The sequence below is a fragment of the Heteronotia binoei genome, chromosome 2, assembly GCF_032191835.1.
Source record: "Heteronotia binoei isolate CCM8104 ecotype False Entrance Well chromosome 2, APGP_CSIRO_Hbin_v1, whole genome shotgun sequence".
NCBI classification, from domain to species: Eukaryota; Metazoa; Chordata; class Lepidosauria; order Squamata; family Gekkonidae; genus Heteronotia; species Heteronotia binoei.
The window spans coordinates 80,829,506-80,852,854 of NC_083224.1; the positions used below are offsets into that span (position 1 = coordinate 80,829,506).

Below are 23,349 nucleotides of genomic sequence, written 5' to 3' on the forward strand. Positions count from 1 at the left end.
GTTCTGGCAAGCCCTCCATTCCAGCCTGGGTACTCGAGTGCACCTGTCCTCGGCCTACCACCCACAGACAGATGGCCAGACAGAGCGCACCAATGCCACGCTAGAGCAATATCTCCGCTGTTACACCTGTTACCAGCAGGATGACTGGACCACTCTATTGCCCCTAGCGGAGTTTGCATACAACAACGCGGTCCATTCATCCACCCAAATGACCCCGTTTGCTGCAACCTACGGGTACCACCCTCGGTTCTTCCCAGCGATCCTACCACCCACGAATGTCCCCGCCGTCGATGCCTACCCGCAAGAACTCCGTGCCAGCCAAGACTTGCTCCGAGAGCAGCTACAGCAAGCCAAGGAGGCATATAAACGGGCTGCGGACCGAAAGAGGCAAGAAGGCCCTCCAGTGCAGCCGGGGGATCAGGTGTAGCTCTCAACTCGCTACCTGCGCCGGCCTGGTCGGTCTCACAAGCTGGATGCACGGTTCATTGGACCCTACCCCGTCGTTGAACAAATAAACCCCGTCGCCTTCAGGCTCCAGTTGCCACCCCACCTCCGCATTCACCCCGTGTTTCATCGCTCCCTCCTTGTTCCGGCTGCACCCCCTGACCCAGCTCGGACTCCTTCCCCACCGCCGCCACCACCAGTGTTGGTGGATGACGAGGAAGAATATGAGGTGCGCCAGATCCTGGACTCCCGGTACCATCGTGGAGGCCTCCAGTACCTGGTGGACTGGGAGGGATACGGCCCAGAAGACCGGTCTTGGGAGCCCGAGGACAATCTTCATGCCCCGGACTTGGTGCACCAGTTCCACAACGACCACCCCGACCTTCCAGGTCCCTCGACGGAGGGGGGCCCTGGGGGGGGGATAGTGTCATGGGTGCTGGGGACCCTTCAGAGGAAGTTGAGTCTGATGAGGAAACTGTGCCCCTGCCACCTGCACCAGTGCCCCTGCCTCCTGCTGGAGAAGATCCCAGCCCCCCTGCCTCGCCCTCTCGGGTGGCTCGTGTGCGTGACCACCTCCGGCAGGACCTCAGGGATCGGAGGAGGGCGGCACGCTCACAAGCAAGACGCTCCCTGAGCCCTGAGTTCTGAGAGGATTCTGGCCCTTCTAAGAGCAAGGATGCTTGAGTGGTAACAGGATCCTGGCTGCCTCCCTGAGCCAGCAATTAGCCCAAACGGGCAACAGCCAGCAGAGGGCTATATAGCTGTGGGCTTTGGGAGGAAGCTTTGTGGAAGCAACTAGTCATCTTCCTGACATTCTAGCATCCACTCCGGCTTGACTTTGGTTCCTGACTCCCTGACTTTGGCTTTGGACTTCTGGACTCCCTGACCTCGGCTTCTGGACCTCAGACCTGCGATACTTCTACAGTGATTCGGATTTGGCGCCTCGGACCCTCCTGCTTACTGGCTAAAGACCTCGGACTGCCTCTGGACTTTGCCTGACCCGGCCCCAGCCGTGACAATTAGTGTCTTTGCCAGCAGTTCATTAATAGATTGGTCTTTAATATTTCTGTTATTAGTGATGGTTCTATATGTCTTTGCAACTTTGTCAGTCATTTCATTTTCCAGCATTCGTATAGCCAGTTGAAGCTGTTGCTTTCTGAAGTTGTATCCTTGCAAATAAAGGGTTGATGCTTTGAGCCAGCTTGTCTCTACTAAGTGGATCCGAGAACTGGTGCCTTGTGAGTAACCTGGGAACCCATAGCCAAAGGGGGGGGTATTATATTGGAGAGCCATTGCCAATCTGAGAAGACTAGTGGGGGGAGGAGAGAGAAGCTTGCAATGCCCAGCCATTTTGTGTTTTCCTAAACCCAGAACATTTTTATATTTTTGGTTTATATTTTGTTTCTGCTGTGATCCTTGTGCTTTTTCTTGATATTTTATTTTTAACACTGCATTGCCAAATCCCACTATTCCCTCACCTTTCCATTTTAAACAAAAAAGTGCAAGAGTTTAAGTATGTTTGTATTTTAAGTAAAAAATAATATATTTAATTGTGTTTCTCTATATCCTTTATATCTCTACTACCTGACATTACATTTTGTGATATGCATGGCGTGGCCCCACAAAATCCCCACACAAATCTGGCTCTCGTAACAAATGACATTGACACCTCTGTATAGACTATGGCAACCCTTGGACCATCAAATAAATTTCTTATTTGAGTAAAGCGATGCTTGGAATAGAGGAGTATATTTCTCATGGCAGCTGTTTTTGCCATGAGTAGAAGCCATCGTTGTTAATCTCCATGCTTGTACAACAGCATCGTTTCCCCTAATTGCATTCGATGGAAGAGAGGGAGAGACTAGACCCACCTGCACCTCAATTGATTGCAACACTAATCCATGTGCTGACAGAGACAAGGGCTTCCAGGTCCTCTGTTATATCTTAGTGAGAATAGCCTGTTGCTGTGTCAGTTTCAGGATTACATCTGAACATCAAGAATACAAAGAAGCTGCATGAATTTAAGATTGATGAAGAGATGGAAATTGTTAAAGATTATGTATTTTTTGGCCCCACCATCAACAAAAAGGGAGAGCACCACCAAGAAATCAGGAGATTTGAGGCTGGGAAAGGCAAACTATGAAGGAGCTAGAAAAGATCTTTTAAGTGTAAGAATGTGTCAAGCGTGACCGAGATCAAGTTAATTCATACTGTATTTATCTACTTTATATGCCCCCCGCTTCCTTGACAAGTGAGGTTCTGGGTAGCTTATATCAAAATAAAATACAGTTCAATAGACAATGTTAATTATAGACAATTATGTATGTAATTAATAGACAATATTAATAGGTTTCCCCATTTCTGTGTGTGGGTGTGAAAATTGGACAGTGAAGAAAGAAGACAGGAACAAATACTTTGGAGGAAAGTTTTTCATTTGAAATGTGGTTTTGGAGGACAGCTTTTGAGATACCATGGACAACAAAAAAGACAAGTGGATTTGAGATCATTTTATGCCTGAACTCTTTCTAGAAACTAAGCTGCCCAAACTGGCTATCATACTTTGGTCATATTATGAAAAACCAAGAGTCACTGAGAAGACATTATTGTTAGGAAAACTTGAAGGCACCAGGAAAAATGGAAGATGCACTGTAAGATGGATTGATTCTATCAAGGAAACTACAGCCTTCAATTTGAAAGGCCTGAGCAAAGCTGTTAATGATAAGATGTTTTGCAGGTTGTTAATTCATAGGATCACCAAAAGTCAGAAGCAGCTTGGCAGCACATAACACATACACGCACAGAAAAGGAACAAAAAGTGAGAACACTTGCGTGTGTGTGTGTGTTTTGCATTCTTTAAAGTGTACTTGTGTGGAATATATGTGAGCCAATTTAATCTCTGTCAGCATTTGAAGTAGTCCTCTAAAAGCCCTCTAAAGGGTTGTCTATTTAACGAAAATCTACCAAAGACACAGGGGAGCTTTTACTAGTATAATAATCAATAGATCTAATTCTCAATATGCTTTATTTATGGACACACATCTGGAAACTGGGGCCATGGACATAAAAGACAAACCTGACAAAAAAGCCTGAGCTTTGCAAAGAAATCTAAAATCTTAAAACAAAACAAAACATTGGTGGGTTAAAACTCTCCAAAATAATAGAAGCACTGGCTGTAGCTTTAAGAAATAAATACCCTTTGTGGTTATTCCTAGGCAACTACATCAATACTGCAAGTTTCTATTAATCAAAGGCAGAGAGCGGAAGCAGGGTCCTTTCCAGGCCTGTTTTAGTTATTGAGAGAGGGCCTTATCAGGGCCAGGCCTAGTAAAAGCCACCAGATGAATTGCTGCTATGCATCGTCTATGACTTACCCAGTCCACCTGGTTGCAACTGTTCAATGGCAACCACCATATGAAAGCTAATGTGGTATAGTGGTTAAAGTTTTATACTGGGAGACCCAGATTGTAATCCACAGTTTGCTGTGGAAGCTCATTGGGTGACTTTGGGCGAGTCACACACTTTCAGCCTGGTGTTGTTGTGAGAATAAAATGGAGAGGAAAAAATGGAGGACAATGCTGTAAGTAATTTGGGTCCATATTATGGAGAAAAGGGTATTAGCTGAAGATGGAGGGCAGATATAAAGTAGGTGTTGGTTAGTTGGTGGAAAGTAGCATGCATATGGGGATTGCTAGGAAAAGAGGAAGAGGAAATATTGTGAGGAAAGGGATACAGGAGAAAGTGAGGTGCCCCTCACGTGTCTTTACAGTTATCATACAGTGCAGCTGGGTCTGGTGGCCAGCACTGTGCAACTTGGCCAGAGTTTTCCCAGCTTCCAGGATGGTGGTGGTAAAGCTGAAGACAGAGGGGTTAAAGATTCAGTTGGCTAGTGCGAGGGAAGAAAGAAGAAGAAGGGAGAGGCGAGGCTATGGGGGAAGAGAAAGAGGAAATGTGTGAGAGGTGAAATGATACATCCTTCCACAAGTAAATTCTTCCTTGAGAGTGGGAGTTCCACCACAACAAGTACTCAAGGAGACAGTTAGTAGCCTTATTCAGAGAGGTCGGGGGGGATCCCTGAGCCGTGTTAGGTTAGAAAATTTCTAGCCAGTCTCCAATCTTCCATTCTCTGGCAAAGTTCTAGAGCAGGTTTTTGCCTCATCAGGAAGAGGCTGATTTTTTTGAACCATTTCAGACTGGGATTTGGAACAGTGCTTTGTTTGCCCTGGTTGGTGACTATTGAGAACCAGATGGGCAATGTGACCTTTTTTTTTTTATGGACCTCTCAGCAAATGTTGATACTATAAATCGGAATATCCTACTAGGCCACCTTTTAGCACTGGGATTGAGGAGCACCATACTACAATGGTTTGAGTCGGGGGGGGGGGGGTTGATCTCAGGGGATTCCTACTCTGTCCCATGACTGTTGACCTGTGGGGTACTGCAGGATTTCATCCTGTCTCCCATGCTATTTAATATCTACATGAAGCCACTGGGAGAGGTCATCAGGAGATATAGACTGTGATGTCATCAATATGCAGATGATACCCAGTTGTACCTTTCTTTTCTACGTAATTCTGAGGATGCTATTAATATTCTGAACTATTGCTTGGAAACTGTAATAGGCAGGATGAGGTTGAACAAGCTGAAACCTAGTCCTGTGACAAGACAAGTTATCTGGGTTAGTAGAAAGGCAGACTAGAGACTTGAGGTCTCCCCCTTCTTGGATGGGGTTATACTCCCTTTGAAAAGCCAGGTTCACAGCTTGGACTGTTGCTTGACACAGTGGTCACCTTAGAAACCAGGTGCTGCTATAGCTCAGAGTGGGTTTGCCCAGTTCTGGCTATTGCATCAGCTGTGTCTGTTCGCAGGGTCGGCTCGCCCACTAGGCAAACTAGGCGATTGCCTAGGGTGCCAGGAGGATGGGGGTGAAAAATTGGGCTCCCCCACCCTCCCGGTGCCCCAAGCAAGTGCCTAGTTTGCCTGCTGCCTCCGCCACTCGCCTTTCCTTTCCCTTCCCCGTCCCTTTGCCTCCCCCCCCATCATAGCGCGCCGTGCCTGGGCAGAACCAGCCCCGATGCAGCGTACATCTTATATTTCGGAGGAGGCACTGGAGGAGGCTTGGCTCTCCTTCCCTTCCGGCACCTCCAGCGCCTTCTATGAATGATAAGATGCACACTGCATCAAGGCCGGTCCATCCCAGGCGTGGCATGCTATGATTTCAGGGGGGGGGGGGGGAGAAGGCGAAGGGACAGGGAAGGGAAAGGAGGGGCAGGCAGCAGCAGCATGCTCTGATTGCTCGGGGGGGGGGAGGTGATGGGAAGGGAAGGAAGACACGGGCAGGGGTGCGAGTTACGTGGGAGGGAAGTGGAGAGGAAGTAGCAGCGGTGGCCACTTTTTCAGTGGTTTGCTGGTTTTTCCCGCCGCCCCCACCCCTGCGCTGAATGTCTGCCTTGAAAGAGCCCCGGAGCTGGTGCTTCACCACTGGTTCCCTGGGTGTTAAAATTGGGAGGGTGAGGAGCCGCAGGGGGGCGGTGGGCATTTAGGTTGCCTGGGGCACCATGCGCCCTCAGGCCAGGCCTGTCTGTTCCTGGATCAGTGAGACTAGCCACAGTGATGCATGTCTTAGTTACATCTAGAATGGACTGTTGCAATATGCAAGTTTTTAAACTATGACTTGAATGAATTTTATAGTAGCTGTTTCATTGTGTTTTTATAATATTTTTATATTAGCAGCCACCTTGAGTTCCACAGGGGAGAAAGCTAACTAATAAATGTTTTAAATAAATAAATAAAATGTATGCTTTGTGTACTATATTTATGATGGAAATGGTTTCTCAAGAAGTCAGTCCTCTATAGTTCTCATTAACTTGATTTGCTTTAATTATTTTGTACATATATAACTATATTGCAAAGTCATATAGGAGCAAAGCAAACTCATTAACCCCCCCCCCATCAATAAAAGCACCATTTTCTCAGTAATTAATCCAAAAAGTGTGTCTTTCTGTGTTTTTCAAAAATGTCGCTTCTCAATATGATGGGCTGTTTGTTAGAAGATATAGAATAAATTGTCTATACTAAGATGATTTACTATAATATTAAGGTGGGCCTTGACAAATTTTGTTTCGCTCTTAGAAGTAGCCAACATTTTTGGAACCAGACTAATTTTTCAGCGTTCAGGGTTTTTTATTTTAATGACCAAATTTTCTAATAGTTACCCCATAATCTAATCCTAACCTCTTCAGAGTTTCTCATAATAGTATTAAAGCCATGACACAAGCATTATAGTATATAAATAAATATAGGGGCAGGCCTCAGATTCAGTGGGAGCTCACAGGAGCACAGCTCCTGAACCTTTCTGAGAGTTCCACCTCCTTGTCCATTGAACAGTATGTGCAGCTGCATAACAATCCCTGGATGAGCTCCACCACCGATTTTTCTACAAAACAACCCTGTATAGGGGTAACTCTGGTTGTCATCACAACAAAAAAGCTATTCACAAACCTAACATAATTTCTCCAGTTTCTCATAATTTCATTACGCTTAAAAAATCTTAAGCCAATTCAGTATTTTAGGCTGTATAGAAAGCAACTAGCTACAAAATGAGTTCCTTCATTACTTTTGAATGATGGTTAAGTTTACATATAAACAAGTTGTTATAAGAAACTGATGCACATATATTTTATGTTGTACAACCAAATATTCTGATGCAAACAGATAAATAAACTTGGGGTTGGAAACAGCCAGCTTTTTCTCAACTAATTCTTCTGCTTGTTGCAGCCCCCATTATAGGTGATTTTTGCCAATGTAGGTCCCATTATCTCAAACATACCCTTTTGGGGGGATCAGAGGGGGCCTTTTCCTTCTTTTTTTCACCTATGGAAAAACTGGTCATACTTCTGCTGATAGATAATACAGTAAAACCATCTCTGAAAATACTAGGTGCTATGGCAACACAGCATCTGTGATTTGTCAAGCCCTATACTAAGGCATGAAAATTTGGGAAAAAAAACAAAATCAGAATGCCTTTCCAAATTAATTTTAATGAGTTTTTTTAGTCTATCACTTAATTCCTTACAGTACTTAGAAGAACATGTTCTAAAGTTAGGGTCTTTTTAATGTTTTTCACAAGCATATTTTCTTTTTAGGGCTTTTGTGCTGCATTGCCTTTTCTGATGAAGATCTAAGCTATAATTACATTTCTCAAAAAGTGTTGAGGATCCTGTTGACTGAAATGGGGAGATTCCAGCCTCTGGTCATTGAGTTGCGAGAATATTTAAATATGAATCGGTAAGTATTATGTCTTGTTACATTATTAGTGTGTAACCTGTAACTTTTCTCTCATATGGACACATGTTACAATACAGCCTGAGAAACACCAGATCTTTTTGCCTTGTCTGCAACTGCACTGCAAAGCTCCTCAAGTGCTAGTGGAACTTACACATCTACATTAAGTGCTTTTCATTGCAAGTGATTCATTGCTTGTATGAAACGGCAGTAGCTCACAAAGTAGAATTTTTGCTCGCAAGAGGGAGCATGGAATTTGATACCTTTGATTTCGAGAAAACCACCTCTGTGAATCTACCAATGAGAACTGTGTTGATATGTTGAGCATCTGAGATGTAGCAAACCACCACCCCCCTAAACACACACACATAACCCTGGAGCAATTTAGCGACTCAATTGATTGTGTAAAAAATTAAGGTGATGAATGAAAGCTTAAATGAATAAACATATATTCATAGTTGAGGAATACCAAAACTAACCAATGAATTAATGTTTAAATCATTGGTGTGTATATCTTTAGAATTTGTCTAGTCCACTATGTTCTGTTTTATAAAGTATATTTGCCTGTCCCAAACTTTAAAAAAAAAATTAAAGAAAATGCAAGAATCTGGGATGTGGTGTTCTTTTTAGCATTTCTTTATTACTGAATTTTTAATATATATAATGTCTAAATCTTCTGTTTACTTTATAAGGTTAAAGCAGTGGAGCCTTATGTAAGACATGGATAGATGCAAACATGTTGGGCGGCTACGACTCGCCCAGGACCACTCTATTCTGAACCCCCAGAAGTGGCACTGCATGGACTGCAACACCACAGAATCCGTTTGGGCTTGCCTGAAATGCTCCCATGTGGCCTGTGGGAGATATATTGAGGACCATGCACTTAAACACTTTGAAGAGACCAGGCATCCTTTGGCTATGGAAGTTAATGATCTCTATGTGTTTTGTTATCTTTGTGAAGACTATGTATTGAATGATAATCCTGAGGGTGACTTGAAGTTACTTAGGAGTTCTCTGTCTGCAGTTAAAAGTCAGAAGCATGATCCATCAGCAAGAAGTGGTAGGACACTGCGGTCAATGGCTTTGGGTGAGGATGTTTGCAGCCATCAGAGGGCCCCTCAGGGACAGCCTCAGATGCTTACAGCTCTCTGGTACAGACGGCAATCATTGCTAGCAAAAGCACTGCGGACCTGGTTTGATAAGAGTTCTAGGGGCCAGCTAAAACTAGAACAAAAAAAGCAAATGGAGGAATTGGAGAGGAAGAAAGAAGTCGCTAGGCAGCGGCGTCAAGAGATGAAGCGGAGATTGTTGGAGGAATTGGCAAACACTCCTCCAAGAAAGAGTGCTAGGCTTTTGTCACACATTCGCAGAGAGAATCTGATTCCTCGAAAATTCAGAGATATGGAAGCAAGTTCTCCTACCTCAAGACGAGTGCAGAGTAGCAAATTTAAACAGTTCTATTCCATCCGGCGCAAGCCCCTCATGACTCCTGGTGTGACTGGACTAAAGAACCTAGGAAATACATGCTATATGAACTCTATCCTTCAAGTATTAAGTCACCTCCAGAAGTTCAGAGAATGTTTTTTGACACTGGACCTTTGTGAAACTGAGGAACTCTTAGCTAAGACCGTGAATGGGAAATCTAGAATGTCTGGAAAGCTGGTCAGTGGGCTTGCTCCTACTGAATCAGGGAGGAATGATCAACTGGGATCATATGGCAGGCAGAGCTTGCCAGCTGGCCTAAATGGTGGGTCCTCAATAAACAAAAGTTTAGAATTAATACAGCCCAAGGAGCCAAGTTCAAAGCACATCTCTCTTTGCCATGAACTACATACACTCTTCAGAGTCATGTGGTCTGGGAAGTGGGCCTCAGTTTCTCCCTTTGCTATGCTGCATTCTGTGTGGAGTCTGATTCCAGCGTTTCGAGGTTATGACCAGCAAGATGCTCAGGAATTTCTCTGTGAATTGTTGGACAAAGTGCAGCAGGAGCTTGAATCTGAAGGAACAAAGCGCAGGATCCTCATCCCTTTTTCACAGAGGAAGCTCACCAAGCAGGTCCTGAAGGTGGTGAATACCATTTTTCATGGGCAGCTACTCAGTCAGGTATGCATATTACTGAATCTCAGAGTCTCTAATGAGGTATGCCCATCTATTAAAATCTGGCAAAGGGAATGGATTCTTTAAGGAAAATTGGCATTTTTAGCATATACTTCAAATGGTATTTATATGGCGAGCTAGAAGCTGTTCCTTGCTGGAGTTGTGTGACCTTGCAAATAAAGGGTTGATGCTTTGAGCCAGCATGTCTCTGCTGAATGGACCTTAGAACTGGTGCCTAGTGAATACTCCAACCTGGGAACCCACAGCCAAAGGGGGATATTACACTGAAGAGTAGGGTTGCCAAGTCCCTCCACTGCTGTGGTGGGGGACTTGCATGATGATATCACGCTAGAAACACTCTAGGATTTGTGGTAAAACTCTATGGTACCATAGAGTTTTCAGTGTGAGTCCTAGAGCGTCCCTGCATGACGTCCCCAGCACGATGACATCATGCACTGACGGAGCTCTTCAGGGGTGGGATCCCCCTGGTGGCCTGCCCCCTGCCAGAGGGTTGGGGCCCTCCAGGGCGGGGGATCACCCAGCCCCAGCAGGAGCTTGGCAGCTCTACTGAAGAACCATCACCAATCCAAGTAGACCTGGGGCCAGGGAGAGAGAGAAGCTTGCAATGCCCAGTTATTTTATGTTTTCCTAAGCCCAAAGTATTTTATATTGTTGGTTCATATTTTTAGTTTCTGCTGTGATCCTTGTGCTTTTTCTTGATATTTTATTTTTTACATTGCATTGCCAAATTCCACTATTCCCCCACCCATTTAACCAAAACACCGCAAGAGTTTTAAGCATGTTTGTATTTTAAGTAAAAAATAATGTATTTACTTGTGTTTCTCTGTGTCCTTTATAAAGTTTATATCTTCACTGCCTGGCATTACATGTTACGATATGCTTGGCCACAAAGTCCCATTTATGTCAGATGCAGCCCTTATAGCAAATGAGTTCAGCACCTCTGTATTAGAGGTTCATGTCTAAAGAAATACCTCTTTTAGACTATCCTAATCTCTATGAATGTGTAATTGCCATGCAACCCCCCTATTATTGTTTTGCATTACCAACTAAATGGTAATAGTGGCAATAAACATTCTAAAATGTCCTAGATTGTAGAAATGAAGAGCTGAACTCTTCCATGTGTAATACTGATGAAGAAAGGTAAAAAGGATGTATATTGAATACATTAGTAAATTGCATTGATATTTTACAAGATCCGAGTTGTTTTTTTTTAAGTTTTAAAATTTTATTTGATGTCAATAGAAGTACATAGCACACAAAAAGCATCATACAAAGCAATCATGAAAAAAATCAGGGGAAAATTAAATAGCTAAATAGGTGTAACCCAAATATACAAGCTAAAGTAATGATTTATAACAACATCAATGAATCAAAGATTGAAGATCTCTCTGCTTATAAGGTGTAATATAAACAATGAGAACAAATTGAAAGTTGAAGAGATATGAAAGAAGGATTAAAGTGAGGAAAAAGAAAATTAAAATAGAAAAGGGGGATCACGGTAAAGTAAATGTAGATGAAAGAGCTGGTTTGGTGTAGTGGTTAAGTGTGCGGACTCTTATCTGGGAGAACCGGGTTTGATTCCCCACTCCTCCACTTGCACCTGCTAGCATGGCCTTGGGTCAGCCATAGCTCTGGCAGAGGTTGTCCTTGAAAGGGCAGCTGCCGTGAGAGCCCTCTCCAGCCCCACCCACCTCACAGGGTGACTGTTGTGGGGGAGGAAGGTAAAGGAGATTGTGAGCCGCTCTGAGACTCTTCGGAGTGGAGGGCGGGATATAAATCCAATATCATCTTCTTCTTCTTCTTCACTCCCCCTGCCCTGAAATAAAGCGTGAGGTGAAAGGTAATCGTTGAATATAGAAACTGAGTAAGTAACAGTTAGAAGATAGAGATTAGAAACAAATCATAGCCATCTGTGAGGAACTGTATGGTGGAAGTTCTTGTGTAGTGACATATTCCACAAAAGGAAACCATTTGTCCGCAAAATGTGAGGTTGTATGAGGAGAGGTGTGATCTTTCAGGTTGTCTGTAATTTTTTCCATTATGAAGTGTTCCCAGATTTTCGAAAGCCACGTAGTTGTTGAGGGACTTTTTGAAGCTTTCTAAAAGGACGCTATGGAAGCTTTAGCAGCAACAAGGAGACTTGTGATCAGTTCACGATGTATCTTTGGGATATGCTGGGAGCCCCATTGGTTCAAGAAGAGGAGACCAGGCTATAAAGGAAGTGCATATGAGGTGATTTGTTGGATGAGGTGAAGGACCTCCTGCCAAAACTGAGTTGTTTTTAAATTTACAATTTTAGATAAGATTCAATTTTAAACAAGCAATTCAAATGGAAAATTTCCCATTCTAATGTAGATGAGACCATTAATAGAAAGGTATCAGTGGCACCAAATTTGCTCTTACATTAGAGGATTATGCAAAGGAAGTATACTCATACAGAACCAATTATTTTGATGATGTATTTTATTTGAGAATTCCTAAACATAATCTCTGTCTTTCCAATGATTATAGAGTTGGGTCAGTATAGTACCAGCCATCTTGTCCTGGTTATTAAGCTCTGGCCTCAGTGTATTTGTGAAAATGCATCTAGAGTAATATATGTATCACTGTGCAATTCTTTTCTTACTAGGTCACCTGTATAACGTGTAACTATAAATCTAACACTGTGGAGCCCTTCTGGGATCTTTCCCTGGAATTTCCTGAACGCTATCACTCCATCAACAAAGGGATTGCCCCTGTTAGTCAGACAGAGTGCATGCTGACTGAAATGCTGGCTAAGTTCACAGAAACAGAAGCTTTGGAAGGGAGAATATATGCATGTGACCAGTGCAACAGTAAGTGAAGGACTGTTCTGTTCCTACAGATTTAATTTTCCATTGTGTCTGGTGAGAAATGCCCCTGTATTCTTGTATGAATACATAGGTGCCTCTTTAAAGACTTTTGAATTGCTGTGCAACAGTTAAAATTACTTCTTTAATGGCTTCCAGTTTTGAATACATACTCAATATTGTTTATATATTTCTGGTATTGAATACTGTTTTTAAAAAACATTTATGCCACCCAGAATGGTTTCATCCCATTTCTGAACTCTTAATTGCTTTTATTTTAGTACAGAATTCTTCTCTATCTTTTGCTGTTTTCCCCACCAAAACCCCCCCCCAAAACACACCCAGAAAAGCAGTTTACCATTTTTCTGCCAGATGGCTGAAATTGTGAATTTGCCTTGACTAGGAGAATTAGGTGGTGTTGTTCAGTCGCACAGTTGAGTCCAACTCTTTGCGACCCCATGGACCAAATCACACCAGGCCCTCCTGTCTTCCACCATCCTCCGAAGTCTGCTCAAATACGTGTTAGTTACATCAGTAACGCTGTCCAGCCATCTCATCTTTTGCCGTCCCCTTCTTCTTTTGCCTTCTGTCTTTCCCAGCATCAGGATCTTCTCCAGTGAGTTCTCCCTTCTCATTTTGTGGCCAAAGTAAACAAGATCTAGAAAACCAGTTTCTATTTGAGAAGACAGCCTGTTGTGTAGCATCTTTGTATTCTGAAAAGTGTAAAGGGAAGGCGCATTGGAGGAAGGCATAAGAAATAAAAGATATAACAGCTCCACCATATTTAGAAATGTTAAACTTGGACACTTTTAACACTCATGATTATAAGCAAGCTGTCCAGAACTCTGTCTTGAGTACTGTGCCTTTTTTCCAGAAGTAGTGCCCCATTGCAGAGTACATTTCTTCAGTGTTTAGACAGTTTCTGCTCAAGTAAGATGAGCCTCTTGTAGTAAGCAGAAAGCACCTAGTGCCAGAGGAAGGCACTCTGCAGTAGAGCTCTGCCTTCACACAGGAGAATAAGGCTGTACGATTGGAAACAAAGTATAGAATCCAAGGCTGTGTGCTTTTTTAAACAAATCACATTCAACAAATAAAATAATTTGCAGAACCCTGGTAAATATGCACAACTTGATCATCTTTCTCATAAGAAGAATTTTCAATATGAACTTCCCCTTCATTTACCTGATGTGAGCTGTGACTAACAAAAACTTCACTGAAATATAGTGCTGTTAATCTTTAAGGGGCCACCAGACTCCTGTTTTACATAATTTGATCACCAGGTTTTGGTTTTGGATTTATAGAGGGCCCCCTCTCCCCACTAACTGTGAACTCGAATAGGGAAGTGACCTTGCCACCCTCAAGAATGTCTGGTTTGGGACAGTTAGAACTGCAGATTGCAAATTGTTTACAAAATAGTTTTTGAATGTCATAAGAATTGGAATCTGTAAAAACGTTCAGGAAGAAGTTCTATATTTTCTCTACAGGAGATCCTACCCACCCTCACTATAGCCTTCAAAAATTTTGCAAGAGTAATTTATGAACTTTTAAAATACAATCTTGAGGGCAAGAAAATTTCATGAAATCTCAGATGCACATTGAGATAATTATTGCATTTGAAGCGTTTCCTTTGCTAGTTAGTGCAATAATGCCATGCAAATGTCCAGCTCTCATAATTCAATTTACAGGCTATGCAAAAGGCTGCATAACTTCTAAACTGATTTTTTGTAAAAGGGGGCCATCCCTTCCCCTTATTTGCACTCCCACCCCCTGCAATAATAGGTTGCTGCTGAGGAGACAATGTTTCCTGACCAGTAGGGGTGTGCAAAAAAAAAAAATCAGAAAAAATGGGATTCAGAAATATACGGGGCTAAAAAATTTGGAATACCGTATATTTCAGAATATACGGCCCCATTATATACCCTATGGCCATTGAAATCAATGGCAAAATAGGGTATATTGGAAGCTGCTTGAAGGGGAGAAGAAGAAGAAGAAGAAGATATTGGATTTATATCCCGCCCTCCACTCCGAAGAGTCTCAGAGCGGCTCACAATCTCCTTTATCTTCCTCTCCCACAACAGACACCCTGTGAGGTGGGTGGGGCTGGAGAGGGCTCTCACGGCAGCTGCCCTTTCAAGGACAACCTCTGCCAGAGCTATGGCTGACCCAAGGCCATGCCAGCAGGTGCAAGTGGAGGAGTGGGGAATCAAACCCGGTTCTCCCAGATAAGAGTCCGCACACTTAACCACTACACCAAACTGGGTTTGAGGGAGAGCCCCCAAAATTGCAAAGGACTCTCCCCTACAAAACCCCCAAGTCCCAAAAAGATTGGGCCAGGAAGTCTCATTCCAGTGGCACCCAAAGAGGGTGCCCCTATCCCACCATTATACCCTATGGGCCATTGAAATCACTGGCAAAATAGGGCATAATTAGAGGCTACTGGGGGGCAGGGGGTTTGAGGAAGAGCCCCCAAAACTGCAGGGAACCCACAGGAGACTCCCCTACAAAACTCCCAAGTCCCAAAAAGATTGGGCCACGGGGTCTCTGTCTTTGAGCTCTCCATAAGGCCCATTGCCACCAATGCTGGGGAAAGCCCAATTAGCCACTTCCTCCACTATAATTGCTGTGGGGAAAGTGGCTCTGGCCAGAGGGGGGTTTGAGGAAGAGGCCCCAAAACTGCAGGGCAGCTTCAGGGGACTCCCCCGCATGCAACCTCCCTGGCCCAAAAAGATTGCACCCATCTGTGGGCACCCCAAAAGGAACAAAGTTCCCAATGGTGAGAAAAAACCAATTAGAGCCACTTCCCCCATTGTAATTGTCGTGGGAAAAGTGACTCTGGAGAGCAGGGGGTTTTGAGGAGAGCCCCCCAAACTGCTGTGCAGCTTCAGGGCACTGTCCCACACAAAACCCACAAGGCCAAAAAAAAAAAAAATTGGACCAGGGGGTCCAATTCCTGGGGCACCCAAAGCCAAACCTAAGTTGACACCAGAGAATTTCTATAGGACCCAAATGCACTACATCCATCTATCTACTTTATGAACCCTGCTGGCCTGGAACCAATATAAACCCAGTTGCCTACGTCACTGCCACACAAAACACAATCTGCTCAAGGTCTGCTCTGCAGACCTGGTTGCAGCTCTCCAGCCCTGCCCCAAACAACACGGGGAGAGCTGGCCAAGCACAAGCATGCTGGTTCTGGGTCTCTAACCCAGATTCCAGCTTCCCTGCCACAGAACACACCATCTATAGATGCCAGCTCTCCAGCCCTGCCCCAAACAACGCAGGGAGAGCTGGCCAAGCACAACAAGCATGCTGGTTCTGGGTCTCTCTCCCAGATGCCAGCTTCCCTGCCACACTACACGCAATCTACAGATGTCAGCTCTCCAGCCCTGCCCCAAACAATGCGGGGAGAGCTGGCCAAGCACAACAAGCATGCTGGTTCTGGGTCTCTCACCCAGATGCCAGCTTCCCTGCCACAGAACACACAGTCTACAAATGCCAGCTCTCCAGCCCTGCCCCAAACAACACAGCTCTCAAACGAGAAGTGGTGGACCACATCTAGCTCCACATCATTCTGTATCTGACACAAAGCAAGAAGCATTTAGACTTACCTTGAGTGATGGATGGTTGGCTCTTTGGCGTTACCCAGGGTGCACCACGAGGAGGAGAGCCAGAGTTGCACCCCAAATGAGGAAGATCACTGGGAGGGCCTCCGATTGTGTGAGAGGAAGGGAATCATTCCTTCTCTCTCAGCTCAGCAGCAACACAACAGCTATCACTGTCCCATTAGAGGGACTTCAGCATTGGTATGGCTGCTGGCTGCCTGTACCTCCCTCTTTCTTCCTCCTGCCCCAGAAAAAAAAAAAAACTGGATTATCCTGGCTGGGCCTGTGGGTGCTGTCGGTTACAGTTGGGGGCTGCAATGGCCCTTTCGGTATTATTAGGCATGTGTGGGTGGGGGCTGGGGAAATTTGGATTGCTTTGCAGATTTTAAACCAGCATTTACTTTTGGTTTGGGGATGGATGATGGGTTGGTGGGGGGGTACATTGCCATTCAATTTGTGAGTGAGTTTTTGGGCTGTATTTGGACTCTATTTTTAGTGGGAGAGCGTTTTACAACCACCTTCCAAGAGCAGGCCAAGAGGGGGTGCAGGCACAAGTAGGTGCTCACTTCATTCACTCTCAAAGTCTGCGTTCGGGGAGCCGAATAGAGGTAAGTTGACCTTCAGGAAGACCAACTGCTCAACTTTCCAGGGTTGCAGACAATTGCGATGTGGGCAGACGATGTCGTCCATATGCGAAAAGACATGCTCACTCTGCATGCTCGTCGGTGAGCATGAGAAGAACACCTTGGCCACGGAGGAGAGGGCCAGCCAGACCCCTTCCTTATGGCGTGAGTCTGGTGGGAAACACTGCCTAGCCGGGGAGGTTGGGGATGAGCAGCAGTGGAAGTGGCAGATGAGCTGCTTCCACCCTCCTCCTCCTCAGCTACCGGCACTGGGCCCGCTCTGACTCTGCAGCGCTCGACCTTCTGGGAGAGCTCGTTTCACCAGCGATCAAGCTCATTGGTCTGCTCGGCGTCGTGCCCTTAAAGCGTGGGTCTAACATGGTCACCATCATATAGACCTTATCCTTGGTGAAAGTCTGAAAGAGGGCCTCAAGCCCTTCCTGCAGCCTAACAACCAGGGCGTGCACCACTGGAAGAACGTCTACACGGCCTTGAGCTGGCACTAGAAACGAGGCCAGGTCCTCACAGGCCACGTGGACCTTGAGGACAATCAGTGCGATGCTCACCGTGTCAGACAAGAGCATTTCTGGGTGGGTCTTGAAGGGCCCAAGAACCTCCACAGTCTGAGAAATGACCACCCAATCCTCTTGGGTGAGACGGTTCTCATCCTGAAAGACACTCATCTCAGAGACAAAGGCATCCAGGGCTGCTCTCTGCTCCACCATGCGCTCAAGCATGGCACAGCTGGGGTTCCAGCGTGTGCTGATGTCACCAATCAGGCAGTGCCCTGGCCTGTCAGTGTCTGTTTCTCACGCAGCAGATACGAGTCCGTATTGCTGCGTGCGAAGTGACCTGTCATGTGCCGACACTTCTGGAGCAGAAGTCAGTACTCATGGGTCGCAGCTAGATACCGATGATCCTTTCTTTTCATCTGGCCCAAGCATCCTTAACCACGAGGTGGAGAAGGTGGGCCACTCAAGGAAGGCGTTGTAGGCCCTGACGCTGGACAGCTGCCTTGATGTTGGAGCCACCCTCAGTCACCACGAAGCCCGTGGCGACGTCCCTGCTGCCTACCCAGCCCTCTAACTGCCGTGAGAGGATGGCTCTGAGAGTGTTTGCCGTGTGTGGCGTGTCGATTGCTTCGGCGTGCAGCAAGGCCCATCGATAGCCAGCCTGGCGGCCCTGACCTTAACTGCCGCTACTGCCACCCCCACCCTGCAGCTCACTGGGTTGCCACCAATGCACAGTCAGGGAGAGATACCCCTCGAACGCATGTTGAGAGCTCCAAATATCTGAGGTGAAATGAACAGTCCCCGCGGCAGCATGGGACAAATGCACCTTCACCACAGATTTGGCACCCTGAAAACAGCTGGCACAATGGTCCTGCTAATGGTGGATCTAGCAGGAACTTTGTACCAAGGCACCAGGTACTCGAGCAACCCTAGCACCCCAGGATTCTCGACCACTGAAAATGGAAGCCTACGGGCGACAGACCTGGCAAGGTTCCAGGCGATGACCCTCCTGCCGTACCTGATTCCCCCTCTTGGCACGCAGGTGCCACCCCCACCAAACATCTCAGGCAGAGATGCCTGGCATCCCTGCACTGCCACGGAACTCTCCTGGAGAGCTCTGAAGGTAGTCGCAATGGGACGGACCTCCTGGCTGGGTGGCATTGGCCGCTTGGGCACCCCAGCACCAGCCTGCTTCTCCCCCTTAAGAAGCACCGCCTGATGGTGCTTCCGAAGGTGGTTTCACATCCCCCGCAGAGTCAGGTGGGCAGGGTCCCGCCCACGACTGATCCGGGCTTTGCACAGCTGGCACTGTGCATAGCATGGATCCTCCGTAAGTCGGAAATGCTTCCAGACTTCAGAGGTGTATGGATGCCCAAGCTGACCGGAAGCTTGGATGTCCGGAGCCACCTACTGTGAGGTGCTCGGGGCAGACACATTGTGTCTCGGGGTGGCAGGAGGGGCTGGCCGGGGGGGAAGTGGGCAGAGCTGGAGGCACCTAGTGTGTCTCCATTTCTTCCCCCTCCACCCCATGTGGCCTCCTCTCCTGGCCATCCCCTGAAGGACTGCTGGTGCCCGAAGGAACCCAAGAAGGGGGCTGGTCCTCCTCAACCAGCTTCTCCTCCAGCTCCTGCATGACACTCTGCACCCTCCTTGGGGTGATCGTTTTGGACAAAAAACTGTCCCCAAAGCTCATCTCCAAGGAAGGCTGCTCTTGCTGCCCCTCCTCCAGCTGCTGAGGCCGAGCGAGATCAGCTGGAGGAGAGACTGTCTGAGCAGCAGACCCCTGCACAGTGACAGCATCTAATGGCACCTCTGCTGGGGGTGCCCCAGCAGCAGCCTCAATGAAGGACCAAAGGTGGGACTTCTTCATTACACTCCGGCTAGAGGTCAGAGTGCTGCAAGGGGGCTGTGGAGTGGTCCTACGCACAGGTGGGGGGGAAAACTGGGTCCTCTTCCTCCCCTCCACCCCTCTAGTCTTCTCCTTGGCCTTGCCCCCATGACCCCTCTTCTGCTGTCTGTCACTCACGTCACCCTTGGCCAGTCTCACACAATCTGAACTGAGAGTGGGTTTTTTTACAAACCTAACTCACTGCACTGTACCCTGAACTAACAGGTGCAATTACTTCTTTTTAAAAACCCTCCCACCAAAACTTGTTTGTTTGTTTGTTTTGTCCCTAACCTTTCCTTCTTTGGGTTGGGGTAGTAGTAGTCTAGTAAAGTTTAGGAGACTAGGTGATGGTGCCTCTACTTGGCTACAGTTTTTAAAAGGCTACCTTGAGATGAAGGCAATCCTTGTTATGTCCTCCTAGTTAAACTTCTCCTAACTAGATCCTGAGACAAACCGAATTTCCTTGCAAACTAGAAATCAGGTGTCCCCTTTAACTTGAGAGAAGCTGTGGTTTACCCTATGGAAATCTAAGGATGCACCAGCTTTCAGTGGCTGAAAGCAAGATGCACTGCAACCCTAGTCTCTTTAAAAGGGAGCCTGATGTGGCCTACTAGTCACGCTGCCTTTTATGAGAAACCTAAAATCTTTTTAAATCACCCTTATCTGGCCTAGTTGAATTTTGGGAGAAGATAAAGCCCTAAACTGGATTAATTTTTTTTTAAATTTCAAAAAAACACAATCCATGAAAACACCCTTATTAGTGGGGCAGCCTATTTAGTGGCCCTAGCCAAACCAAAAGCACCCTCAGACTCCAAAAATAACTCTATAAAAACATGAAAGTAACCCAGCCCACACACCAACTCCCTCACACCAGCCAGAGGTAATTTAAAAAACAAAACAAAATGTGACAAAGATACCTAACTTTTCACACCCACCCCACCCCTCCCAAAACCAGAACCAGGAAAAGGGACAACAGGACAGGATGCAAAATCAGCAACAACAGAGAATAGATCCAAACAGATCACTGAGAAAAGGCCAACAAACTCAACTGTGAAAAAGTGACCTTTTTAACAATGAAAATTAGGCCAAACAGCCCCCCACCCCAAGAACCAGAAGAGAAAAGGAACAACAGCAGCACAACACAGCAGCAACAAATCAAACACAGAATCCTTTTAAAACAGTAAAAACCTGACTTTTAACAATACAGGAACTTTACCAACCCCTCCCCCCAAAAAACCTTCACCCTAACCCCAAGAAATCCAAGCCACCCAAATCAGGAAAAGTAAAAGGACACTGCACTTTTAAATGTCCTCTCACTAAAGTAAGATATGGGCAAATTGGCAAAACCCCCCCACCCCAGGCCCCCACCCCCAGCAGAACCCCCTAACCTCAAATAAGCTACCCAGTTCTCACCCACCCAAATCTGGATAAGTAAAGGGACTCTGAGTCTTAAAAAGTCCTTCTACTAACTAAAATAAAAACAAGAACCCCAAGACTGTCTTACCTTAGATGTCTTCTCTTCTCCAGGCAGGTCACACAAGGCTGAGAGAGCAGCAGCAGCTGAGGCCAAGGGCCAGCGCAGCACAATCTCTCTCACACACCAACACACCTACACAGCAGCAATGGAATGGAGTCCAGTCAGGCAGACTCCTTAAAAAGGTTCTCTGGCCCTACACAGAGCAGTTTCAAAAAATACCACTGCTCTGTGATTGGCCAGAGAACACTGTTTACTTGGATACCCAAGTAAACAAAAGAACAACAATGTTGCTGATTGCCTGGGGGATTAGCCCAGCCCTCAGCTACATAACAGCCCTGCAAAGCATGCATTTGCAATGCATTTTGCAAATGCATGCTTTGGATTGGCTGCTGGGGCTCCTCTCCCCCTTCCTTCCTGATCCCAGGGAGGCTATAGGAGAGGCGGGAAAAGGCTTCCAAAGGCGGGAAAGGAGGCAAGCAGCTCCCCTGAGGCTGCAGAAGCTCCTTTCCCGCCTTTTCCATGGAGTTCCATATACTTCCAAATATCGATTCGGAAGTATACGGGGAGCTGTATATGACTCCCGTATAATGGCTTCCAATTGGATTCGGAAGTATACAGCACCATATACTTCCAAATCAGGGGTGATTTGGAGGTTTCTTCAATTCGGCCGAACTGAATGCACACCAGCACCTTTACTCTTCATTCTCATCCCACTTAACAATCAATGGGATACAAAGGCTATACAATGAATGCTCAGGGTAGGGTTGTTGTATTCCACTTGCAGATAATCCCTGCATGAAGACTTATTTTTATTTACAGATTGCTGTCATAGGACATAACTATAATGTGAGGAATTTACAAGGCGGGAGACCCTTCTTGCTGTTGGTGCTATTTTGTTAAGTCAAGTTGTCAAAAACAACTTCATGTATTCCCAGACTGAATCCCATAGGAACTTGTCCCTGACCCCCGAACCCTCCGAAGGTAACTTCATAGAGTCTTTCAGGGCGGCTGAAACCACTGTGGATGTGAGGACAGTCCCTCCTCAGAGCCCAAGATCAAGAAATGCAGTACTTGCATGATTGTCCGTATATTCCTCCAGAGATCATGTGTGTGTTCCTCATTCTGCCTTGGCGGCCCCTGGCTGTTACCAGATAGGATTTGAATCTGTCCCATTACCACCCGTCTGGCCCTTCTGCAGCTGCTCCGGCTTTCCTGACAGTTTCAGCCCTGGGCACTTGTTTTTGTGACTTTCCCAGGGAACAGAAAGCAGGGGTTCCAAGAGACTCAGAGTCCCTTTAAACTTTTGCTTTCTGCTTTATCCATGTACTGCTGTAAAAGTTTGTAGATAGCCCCGTCACAAACCACAAAGAAGGCTAAATTTGTGATTATTTCTGCTTTGTGGTTTGGTTCATGCCCATGCCTGTTGTTAAATAGTAACTGCATACATGTGGAAGGGTCCTGAGAAATCTGTGAGTAGATTTTCCCAGTGGCTTAAAAACGGGAATAGCCCTATTGCGGGGCACAATTCAAATCAGGGCCATAGTGTGAGGAATGAGTCTGGGTTTTAACCATTCCTTTTCACTTGATTTTGCCAGTTTGAAACTGCCTCCTATGGACTGTTAGGACTGGGAAAAATGGCAAAGAAAGGGTGTCCCCCCCACTTTCCTTTCCAGAGTTCATAATAGCTGAGTTTGTTTTCATCAGTGAAACACATCTTTTCAGTATGAATCAAGGCCCTACATGTCTGTTATTTCCCATTCATAGATTTCCAAATTTTACTTTTGGTTTAACCCGTAGTATAATGTATAAAGTACTATAGTTCTGTCCATATCTGGAGTTTTCCAGTGGAAGGAGTTTCATAGCTAAACTGAACAAAGAGGAAATGGTGAAATGTAAGCAAGCCACATAGCAGAGAAAGAGGTTTTTATGGAGTCTGATGTATTGTGATGGGAACTGGACTGTATTCTCTTCCTAGTAGTCAGAAAGTCTGTTTCAACAGGTTCCTTTCATACTCCTCCTACATGCTTAGAAATCAAGTCTCCTTGAAAGTGCTGGAATTTGCTTCTGAGCGTAGAGTTTTAACTGGGTTTTAATTACAAGCATGATCTCCCTGTTGTCCTGATTTGAACTGCAAATTTATTAGTGCAAATTGTATCCTTCTACAGTTCACATTAATAAGATAATGAAGTGCTGGATTAGTGGGAGCTGTCAGTGAAACACTATTGTCAGAATACATGGAGTATTTTACTAGGCAAGAGGAACTCTCCTTTCCAGAGTAAGGACACAATTCAGCTCAAGTTAAAGGACTTTAATTATAAATAATCAGTGTAGAGTAAGTCCTGCTGAATTGAGAGAAACTTCTTTGTGAGTAAACCTGCTTAGGGTTGTGCTGCAGGTCTCCTTTCTGTCATTGAGGAGAAAGTTTAAGCAATGGGATTTAAAGATGTACTTCTTGCTGTAACAGTTCACAATGGAACTGGATAAGATGGGAAGAACAGAACTGAATAATAGGGGTGGAACTGTGTGCAACAGTTAGAGGAAGGGCAGAATGAAAGTGTGTGTGTGTGTGTGTGTGT

The 23,349-nt window shown here is 45.6% G+C and overlaps 1 protein-coding gene across 2 annotated transcripts in view; it reads left to right on the forward strand.

The window, feature by feature from the left end:
* USP49 (ubiquitin specific peptidase 49) overlaps positions 1-23,349 on the forward strand; it is an 84,113-nt gene that overhangs the window by 56,917 nt on the left and 3,847 nt on the right. For both annotated transcript variants that reach the window (XM_060231410.1, XM_060231411.1), the window contains exons 2-4: positions 7,587-7,728; positions 8,418-9,828; positions 12,473-12,677. In XM_060231410.1, the coding sequence (XP_060087393.1) occupies positions 8,446-9,828; positions 12,473-12,677 (1,588 nt within the window). In that variant the 5' untranslated portion in view covers positions 7,587-7,728; positions 8,418-8,445. The remainder of the gene's footprint in view (positions 1-7,586; positions 7,729-8,417; positions 9,829-12,472; positions 12,678-23,349) is intronic.